The 11043-nt window shown below is 40.6% G+C and overlaps 1 protein-coding gene across 1 annotated transcript in view; it reads left to right on the forward strand.

Moving 5' to 3' along the window:
- The window catches only part of CFH (complement factor H), a 177294-nt gene extending 171654 nt beyond the window's left edge, over positions 1-5640 (forward strand). The window contains exons 27-28 of the mRNA XM_075287702.1: positions 2983-3168; positions 5477-5640. Coding sequence (XP_075143803.1) covers positions 2983-3168; positions 5477-5493 — 203 coding nt within the window. The 3' untranslated portion in view covers positions 5494-5640. The remainder of the gene's footprint in view (positions 1-2982; positions 3169-5476) is intronic.
- The last annotated feature ends 5403 nt before the right edge of the window (positions 5641-11043 follow it).

An 11043-nucleotide genomic window follows, 5' to 3' on the forward strand; every position in this document is an offset into this window, starting at 1 on the left:
AGTGGGAAAATAGAATGGGCTTTGCTGTACCCAATTTACTCCACACAGCTTACATATTCACTTCGGGGTTACTAATGCTCACTACATCACTTGATAAATTCTTTGAGGGGTGTGATTTTCAAAACAGGGTGACTTTCTAGAGGTTTCCACTGTTTTGACACCTCAAGGGCATTGTAAATGTGACATGGTTCCTGAAACTGATCACAGCCAGATCTGACCTCTAAAAGCTCCTTGGCACGCCTTCCCTTCTGCGTCTCGCTGTGCGTCCATATATTAGTTTACACCCACAAGTGGGGTACTATGGTAGTCGGGAGAACTTGCCTAACAAATTGTGGGATGCGTTTTCTCCTTTAACCCCTTGTGAATGTGCAAATTCTAGGGCTAAAAGAAAATATTAGTAAAATAAAATCAAATGTGTAAATTTCACCTCCATTTTGTCTTAATTCCTGTTAAGCACTTATAGGGTTAAAATATTAGGTATATGTTGCTTTGGCTTATTTAAGGGGTGCAGTTTTGAAAATGGGGTGATGTATGGGGGATTTTAATACAAGGGTCTTTCAAAACCCCTTCATAACTGGATTAGTCCCTTTAAAAAATGGGTTTTGGAAATTTCTTGAAAATTTTGAATATTGTTGTTTCACTTGGAAACCTTATAATGTCCGTAAAAAATAAAAGGGTGACTAAAGTTTGATGCCGACATAAAGCAGAGATCTGGGACATGAGATTTAGGATAGAACTTTGGCGGTCTGACTATCTGTATGCAATGCACATCATTTCAAACTTTATAAAATGCATATTTTTCAAAATTTCATAATTAAACACAAAACATATCAACCAAAATTTACTAGTAACATGAAGTACAATGTGTTATAAGAAAACAATCTCAAAATCACTTTGGTAAGCATTCCAAATTTATTGCCACATAAAGTGACACATGTCAGTTTTGAAAAATCGAGCTTGGTCAGGAAGTCAAAAAGTGCCATCGGGTTTATGCTTCTACATTTTTTTCAATCCACTAATGACTTTGACTAAAAAGAAACAAAGCAATATCTGCAACAAAAAATAGCTGTTTCCACAATGTGGGGTCTCATTCTAAAAGACTATCAAAATTGCTGTGTCTTTTCAAGCTGCTATAACCAAAACTTTAAGAAAAGTTAAAGAATACATTGTTTAAGTCAAAATGGCATCTAAATATATTATTAGTTCCACTTAAAAGTCATTATTTCTCTTTTGGCATATAAAGTTCTGGCTTTAGAAATTCAGAGAAAACAAACAAACAAAATAATCAGCACACCCTGAAATCTAAAGTCATGGGCTCCTACAGTGCTTAGTTTTAACTTGTTTCAGTAGAATCACTAGTCCTCTCTGAAATTTTTGAGGAAAAAAGAATATTGCCCAATTTGGTTTGCTAACAGACCTTGAGCAAAGTAAGAATTTCCACTTTCTTACCCTTCAGAGATTCCCAGACGGCTTAAATTTGACCTTTGGAATGGTTTTCCAAATCAAGAAGTTTGCCTTTATCACTCTTATTCTTAGTAACCACCTAATTCTTTTAACTATATTGACTAGATCAGAAATTCTATTATCCATCTCACCAAGTCTGTACCGATGTTTATTCACATCTACATGCAATAAATTCATCTTCATTCCCATATTCCCCATTTGAAGGGATAAATCAGCACTGTCCTACCTGCTTGTAGCTTGTACATTCCATTCCTGTTACTTCACTTACTTAAGGTGGAGTCAGTATTTTCATGCACAGATTAATATAAAAACTAAAAAAAATAGTTTACAATACAACTTGTGTCTCAGGGAGAGCTAATTAGTAGAGATGAGCAAACACTAAAATGTCCGAGGTTCGAAATCCGATTCGAACAGCCGCACACTGTTCGACTGTTCGAACTGATTTCAAACCCCATTAAAGTCAATGGGGGGAAATGCTAGTTTCAGGGGTACGCAAAATTCGATAAAATTATACTTACCAAGTCCACGAGTGACGGTCGGGCTGGATTCTCCTTGAAGTCTTCTCCCGGCACAGAACCCCTGCAGCGTCTTCTGGCAGAAATTCACTCTGCCTAGGCATCAAGGCCTAAGCAGAGCCGACTGCGCATGCACGGTCAGCTCTGCCCGGCCTGACGCCTGAGCAGAGCCAACTGCGCATGCACAGTCAGCTCTGCCTAGGCCGGATGCCTAGGCAGAGTGAATTCCAGCCGGAAGACGCCGCGGGGACGCTGCACGGAGAAGACTTCTAAAGGTAAGAGAAGAACCAGCGTTGATTGGCAGAATGTATAGCATTCTGCCAATCAACGCTGGTTCTGCATCGAACCTTAAACTTCGAACAGCTAGTAGTGTTCGATCGAGTACAAGTATTTCGAATACCGTAGTATTCGATTGAACACCTACTCGATCGAATGCTACTCGCTCATCTCTACCAGTAAGAATAAGAAGCAGTAAGAGGCGTTCCTTGTGAACCAATAGCAAATACCAAATGGGGACCCACAAGAACAGCCCTTCAGGCCCTTGAGGATTGGGTGCTCGTCTGGGGAGTGGAGGGGAGAGTGTAGCAGAATAGTGCTCTTGCGAGCAGGGCCCTCAGTCCCATTGTGTGAAATGACTTTCTTTGTAATGTATCTGTCTGTATTTGAACCCTACAAATTGTACAGTGCTGAGGAATATGTTGGCGCTATAGAAATACAATTTATCATTATTATGGGACATAGCAGAAATATAGTTGCAGCAATGTCTCATGACCATAGAATTGGAGTGACGCTTCAACCACTACTATAATATAGAATATAGTATAAAACACATCAGCATGCAATATACTGGAATATATTTTCATTTCATATATGAATGGCACAAGAGCTTATAGGTTGTTATGGGCAGAGCTGTAATGCTGATATATAGCACCAAATTGTTTGTACAATGATTTTTACTTTAACATTATCACACGACTATCATATTTACTATTTGATTTTATAGACACCTGCCGCATAGATCAAGATGAAGTTGATACAAAACTATTAGAATTGGATGAATCACATAATAATGAAGTACACTATGCAGAAGGTGAAGAAATAAAATTTAATTGTAAAGCTGGATCTCGCATTTCTGGTCAACACATTGGAAGATGTTCAAATGAAGGACTGGAGTATCCAGATTGTAGAGGTAAATAAAATTATTTCAATTTAAAGAAAATTGGATAATCTGACAGTAGCAAGATTAATAATGAGTAAATAGTGCATCCAATAATCCCCCTACTGCCAGGCTAGGTGGATGCTATAGGGGCTGTGAGCTTGTCCTCACTACACATAACCACTGAGACCAATTATCTGCCTCAGCAGCCTAAAGAAAAGAACTGGGATGTCACTCACATACGTCACCTATGATGTCCTGATTCCTTTTCTTAGGCAGCTGATTGGCCTCAGCAGTCATGTGCGGCGAGGACTCCTGCCAAAGCAAGGCCCAGGAGCCGCCCGACTTGTCGGCCGTGTGAGACATCGGGGACAGAAGACTATGTTTTGTATTTTTTTTTACTTTTTTTTTATTTTAAATGTAGATTGTGAGCCCCACATAGAGCTCACAATGTACATTCTTCCCTATCAGTATGTCTTTGGAATATGGGATGGAAATCCATGCAAACACGGGGATAAACATACAAACTCCTTGCAGATGGTTTTTTGCTCTTGGCGGGATTTGAACACCAGGACTCCAGCGCTGCAAGGCTACAGTGCTAACCACTGAGCCACCGTGTGTCCCCCTTTTTTCTTTTTTTTTTACTTATTTTTCACCTTCCCCCAGCCTCCTTGCAGAAAACTACAATTCCTGAACAAACCATTTAACATCCCAATATACTGAGCATTGCCACTACACAATACAATTCTAGTATTCATAATGGTAGGCATGTATAGAAGAAAACACAGAAAGACACTCATATGCTGAATATATTTACAGATATATCAAATATTCACACACATTCATATACAATATACACACACACACACCTGTCTACAAACACACAGTGTATAAGACACATACTATAAACAAATATACACATATACACACATAAATTATTCATATTTTACCCAAAAATACACTTACATTTGGCTGAATTGCTGGGTGCACTGGAGATGGAGGAAGCTCATGCATGGCTCTCTGGCAGCAGTGAAGATCTTATATCACAGCAGACTTCCTCCTTCACACTATGATCTACTGGTTGAGTCACTGCATGTTAGGAGGGGGGGGGGGGCAGCACAGGTTACCGCTAAATGCCAAAAATGTACACAAGCAGCGATCAGAACACTCTGCATCTGCTAATGTTGTCATTCACTCCCGATTGCTCCAAACAGTAGGGAAAGTATGGCGCCCATATGAATGTGGGGGCCCTCGGCAATTGCTCAGTCTGCCCCCCTTTAACACTCGTCCCGGATAGAGCGGGAGAATGACCTTTAGGAAAGTCAGAAGGACAGGGAGTGAAGGAAGGTCACTCTATGGCGATCACCCTCGGACAAGAGAAAGAGAGTCCGTCAGCATATTCTGACACTTGTAACTTTTTCATATTTCTGTGTACGGGGATGCATAGGACTTTTTAGTTATACCATCTTGTTATTGCTTTGATCACTATTTATTCAAATTTTTATCAGTGACGAAACTGAAAAAACAGAGGTTTGACGCTTTTGATTTTTTTTCTTTTCCTGCTACAGTGTTTAGTGTACGGAAAAAATATTTTTATAGATTTGTAGACTGGCTGTTTTTGGACACAGGGATAACCTAATGTGTGTGTGTGTTTCACAGTATTTGGGTGCATTCACACTAAGTATACGCTGAGCTGATTCTGAACATAAAACACGTTCAGAATCAGCACGTACAAAGCAGATCCCATTCATTTATATGGGAGCCGGCATACGTGCGTATCACATTGAAACAAATCGGGGAAAAAAGCAGCCCATTCATTTCAATGGGGAGCGCACGTATGGGAATGGGATCTTCTTTGTATGCGCTGATTCTGAACGTGTTTTACATTCAGAATCAGCTCAGCGTATACTTAGCGTGAATGCACCCTTTGTGTTGTACCGACACTTCTATTGCAGGTTGCATAGAGCAGCCTGCAAAAGAAATTAACGAGAGACAGTCCTGGGAGCCTTCACAAGGTGATCCCCAGCAAAATGGTGGCCTCAGTCAGCTTTGACCGAGGTGCTGGGGGGTTAATTCTCCGATCAGTGCGGACACTGATCGTGGGCTAGGTGTCTGCTGTATAATGCAGCAGAAACACACCAGGTACAGCGGCTGCTCAGCTCCCAAGAAGCCGCCATATTTAAATACCTGATATCCGCTGTATTAGTACGGAAGACAGGAAGTGGTTTTGTTTTTGTTCTTTATCTAACATATAAATTTTATTTCAATATGTAGTTATTTAGTAGCAGAATTATCGTTTAAGCTTTAGTTTTTTTCCATCATATTTTGTTCTTCTTTTCAGGCACATCTTCAGTGTGATATACAAAATGTAATGTCACAGCCTGCAAAAAGGCCTGGAAGAAGATTCCTCCAATGACAACTATAGACAAACAGCTTTTTCTAACTAAATTCACTATAATATAGTAATAGTCATTTACTGTGCATTGTTGTAGTAAATGTTGTGTTTCTTCAGATAATAAAACTATAAAAAAAAAACTGGTGTGAATATGTTTATATAATTGTACAAAGCTTACAAACTAGCACATGCTTCTCACACAAATAGATCACATAGTGGACTCAAGATGAATACAGATATTGAGATTCCTACACAAAAGGTGCTTGAAAGTTTAAGAACCCTTTAAACTGTTTCTATTTTTTTCATTTAGAAAATAATGTTCACTGGTATGTGAGAAAAATACATGACTTTAGTTAGCCTACTATGTCCGTCTAGATTGGCTGAATGCCTACTCCCACTATTCTAATCTAGAACTAGAATCCAGCCTCTTCACCCGAGGCCTTTGTCGGAACTTTTGCACACCCGTCTTGCTAAGATCCTTTGTTCTCTTAGCTCATGTGCTCTGGTGAGAGATACAGTAGTTGTATGGGGTCTGAGTAGAGAGTATTATCAGTTACCTTAATTGTTATCAAGATACATGCCACTTTGGGGTCACCCAGAATTTTTCCCTGGGATTGAGAAAGTCCTGTTTGGGAATGGAGGGAAAGATCTCCTTCATGGAATTTGGATGACAGTCCTTTCACCCAGAGTTACTGGAGGAGTTGGGGGACTTAATCTCTCAAAATAGCAGCTCTGTCCCTCAACTATTCCTCTTCCATGCCCAGCCAGACAATCTGAGTTCCTCAGATGATACACATACTTATCTCTGTAGCCTCTTAAAATGGATTAATTGGTCCATTTTGCATCCATCCATTTTTGATGGCCCAGTATCATTTGTTCTGCATCAAAAGTTTTATCAATTTCATTGTTTTTTTGTTTTTTAAACCCAACTCACTGATCTGTTTAGGTCAAAGCCTCATGTTGCAGAAACGCAGCTTTTTTTGTTGTAGGTTTTGCCGCGGTTTTTTGAGCCAAAGCCAGGAGTAGATTGAGCAGAAAGTAGAAGTATAAGAACTTCCTATATATTTCCCATTCCTTTTGTAGCCACTCTTGGCTTTGGCTCAAAAGTCCGCAGCAAAATCTGCAACAAAAAAAGCTGCATTTCTGCAACGTGGGTCCTCAGCTTTACTCTCATCAACTAGAAGCAATGCTGTTTTGATGGTCATTAGAATTTACCTATTTGTCTCCATGGGGATGAACTGGGGGTGGAGTTAGAAGTTACGTACACTTGAGAGCCTGTATCTTGAGGGCCAAGGCTATAATGAAACTCTTCAACTAACAAATTTAAAACCTAAAAGTCGCTCAAATCCTCCACCATGCGACTCTAAATGCATTGACATATTTGAAAAAGTTGTTCTGGATAGCCTATCACAGCTGGCCCGGAATACAGTGTCCAAAAGGAACAATCTAAGTACTAATCAACTGACAGCCCTCAAATCTCTTGAAAATGATCAATCCATAGTCATAAAAGCTGCGGATAAAGGCGGCAACATAGTGATTATGGATTGGGAGAAATATGTCTTAGGCTCCATTCACACAGAGTAATGCCAGGCATCATTTGTGTGTAATTTGTGTGTCTTTTACGGCCGTCATAAAACGTTTACATAGAGTTCTATAGGAAAAGATTTCCGTAATTTACTGCCGTCATTTACGGCCGTCATTACAATGATGGCCGTAAATGACGGCCGTAAATTACAGACGTCTTTTCCTATAGAACTCTATGTAAACGTTTTATGACGGCCGTAAAAGACACACAAATTACACACAAATGACGCCTGGCGTTACTCTGTGTGAATGGAGCCTTAATGTGCGATCACATCCTCAGTGATTCTGAAAACTATACGGTTCTCCCTGCTGATTCAACTCCACTGTACTCTGAAGCATTAAAAGTAATTCTGGACCAGTCAAAAGCTGAAGGTCTTATTTCCACATCTGAATATCGCTTTATGTGTACCACCTTTCCCCGAGTCCCCATTTTTTATAGTTTACCCAAGGTCCATAAGGGCTACCATCCCCTCAAGGGCCGCCCCGTTGTCTCTGATATGGGAGGGGTTACGGAGGGGGCTAGCAAATATCTAGACCAAATTCTGCGCCCCTTCATTTTGGCTTTACCCTCCTATGTCAGGGACACGATGGATGTCCTCTGCCATTTGGAGGGCATCCAAGTTCCATCTGGGGTGGCCCTAGAGACCTTGGATGTGGAGGCCCTCTACAGTTCCATACCCCACGACAGGGGGTGTGGGACTGTGGAGGGCTTCCTGGGGACTTGGGGGGAACAATTTGGGAACCATAACAAATTTGTTATGGACCTCCTCAATGTTGTGCTCACGCACAATGCTTTTTTATTCAATGGGAGGGTATACCATCAGAGGCGGGGCACCGCATTGGGGTTCACCGCCACACCTTCCTATGCAAATATGTATTTGGGGAGTTGGGAACAACATGTCATCTTTGGACAACATTCTGATAAATGGTCGCAGTATATCATACTGTGGCTTCGAAATATAGACGACAGTGATAGTGTGGTCAGGGTCTTCCCATGAGTTCAACAACTTTGTCGAGGATCTCAATACAAATGATTTCAATCTTCGGTTCACATCATTTTTCCATCCTAATACCGTTCCCTTCTTGGATATACAAATTTCTTTAGATCCGGATGGTAGTTTCTCTTTCTACATTGTTCAGGAAATCCACGGCAACGAATGCACTCCTCCAATGGGAAAGTCATTATCCCATGCCACTCAAACGTGCAATACCAAAGGGTCAGTTCCTCCGTCTTCAGAGGAACTGCTCTAATATGTCCGATTATGAAACAGATGTGATGTTCTCATGGTATGATTTGCCAATCACGGTTACCCACGTAGATTACTATCCTCTGCGAGGGAGCTGGCAAAAAAGACCCCTAGAGAATCTTTGCTGACTCCAAAAAAAAAAAAAAAATCAAGAGTCTGACCTAGTGAGGCTTATAGGCACCTATGATCAATATTCTAAAGAAGTTATGGATGTCATTAACACTCATTGGATTATTCTTATGCAAGACCCAGATGTAAGAAGAATCATTCCTGAAACAGCGTCTATCACCTTTCACAGAGGGTGTAATTTGGCTGATCGAGTGACTCGTAGTCATCTTGCACCCACATTGAGAGATGAGACATGGTTGGCCAAGATACATCAGGCTGGCACGTTTAAATGTGGCTCATGCCGTGTGTGTGGTTATATTAAAAAAGGAACTTCTGGCTTGCACTACTGGACATGTTTTCACGACTAGAGACTTCAGTAATTGTGAAACAGAGGGAGTAATCTACGCGATTACGCATCCTTGCTCAAAAAAAACTATGTAGGCAAAACCAGACAACAGCTTAGAAGGCGTGTCCTTGACCATGTAGGGGATATGACATGCCAAGCAGATACTCCAGTGGCAAAACATGTGTGGGAGGTCCATGGGGAGAGCCCTTTGCCCTCAAATTTCACGGCATGGAGAAGGTCCCCAAATCTGCCAGGAGGGATAACTGGGACAATGAGATTTTAAGACAAGAGGCCAAATGGATTTTTCGTTTCTCCTCAATAAAACCACATGGTCTAAATGATAATATCTCATTCCTTCCTTCCTATGACAATTGTAGATTCACACTGAAGGCATCAAAACTATGAATTATCACATGTGGAATTATATACTTAACAAAAAAGTGTGAAACAACTGAAAATGTCTTATATTCTAGGTTCTTCAAAGTAGCCACCTTTTGCTTTGATTACTGCTTTGCACAAGGGAAGTTCCGTAATAATATTTGTGACGTTGTGTAGTCATTGCGCATAGGTTGATTTGGTCGCAACTTGAGAGAGGCTGATTTTAGTGACGCCACCATTCGCCTCATGTGGCCTCATGATACATGGTGATTGGTGGGGACAATTGTTATATACCCTCGGTCTCCACAACAACACCACCCCCGGAAGAAAGTTTAAATGCCGAAACACGTATAGGGGAGAGGGGAGAGCCGGTCCCACTGAGGTTACCACTTATTATGGGTATGTTCCTATTGTGGGATGTTCTACTTTGATTCATGTACTACCTGCTTTACTGTATATAAATATCGCCTTTTCTTATACTTGTGGCTAACTTTGTGGCAGCATTCACACACACCCAAAACTTATTGCATTCTTACATGATGTTTTACTGAGGTGTTGACATATTTTCTGCTACTTTTACCTAGCTATGAGCCATATGTCCTAATCTATGCCCATTTGTACATATCCCTCTGGTATTAGATGTAATTTATGAGCTCAGTGTTTTTATATATGTTGTTTGATAGGTACATATTCTATCACTGTATTTACCTCTGGTTCCTTTGGGCTTTCTTCCCCTTTGTCTGATGATATTTTGACCTTTTACTATTTTATTGTGTGCATACTCCAGTCATTAATAAAGTTTTGTATTTTGTTAGTACTTTGAATATCCCTTCCCATTTCTCTTAGTTTCCTGCGATTCCACTCATCATGGTGGCAATCTCCTTTGTTACAATTTTAGTGGGCTACAGTTAGTCGTCCCCCTCTGAGGGGAGGAGACTGGGATAAGAATATTCTTCAGAAGGAATGTACAGTGGGGCAAAAAAGTATTTAGTCAGTCACCAATAGTGCAAGTTCCACCACTTAAAAAGATGAGAGGCGTCTGTAATTTACATCATAGGTAGACTTCAACTATGAGAGACAAAATGAGAAAACAAATCCAGAAAAAATGTACATTGTGAGCCCTATATGGGGGCTCACAATCTACAATAAAAAAAAAAAAGCAGCGATGAAATGATTGATGAGAATTAAGTTTCATGACATCATACCAGTAGTCCAACTACATCATACCAGTAGTCCAGCTGAAGCAACAACAATCTCACTCACAGTTACAAGATAACAAAGAGAAAGATATACAAATTTGGTTAGATTCTTCAACTATTGAAGAAACAACAGAAACATCAAGTGCACCTGAAATAAGAAGATCGTCCAGATCAAACAAGGTTATACTAGCTAAGCATCTATCCTTCATTGCTAAAACACTACCCATATTAGAGCCACAGTCATGGGATGAGACTACCTGCCCATGAAAAAACAAAGTGGATTAATGCGGTTAATGAAGAAATGAAATCACTTCATCAACTTCAAACCTGGGTGGGTTTTTAAGACCAATTATGACTCTGAAGGCAAAAGTTCACAGATTTAAAGGGATTCTACCATTGAAATGATTTTTTTTTTTGACGATCACACGTCAGAATAGCCTTTAAAAAGGCTATTCGTCTCTTACCTTTAGATGTGGTCTCCGCTGCGCTGTGCCTTAGAAATACCAGTTTTTACCGGTATGCAAATTAGTTCTCTCGTGGCGATGGGGGCGGGCCCCAGCCCTGTAAATACGATGGGGGCGTCCCCACTGCTGCTCGAGAACACGTTCCAGCGACGCCTCTATCTTCGGCTGGATCTTCCCCTTCTTTTGT

This window comes from Leptodactylus fuscus, chromosome 9 (assembly GCF_031893055.1).
Source record: "Leptodactylus fuscus isolate aLepFus1 chromosome 9, aLepFus1.hap2, whole genome shotgun sequence".
Lineage (NCBI taxonomy): Eukaryota > Metazoa > Chordata > Amphibia > Anura > Leptodactylidae > Leptodactylus > Leptodactylus fuscus.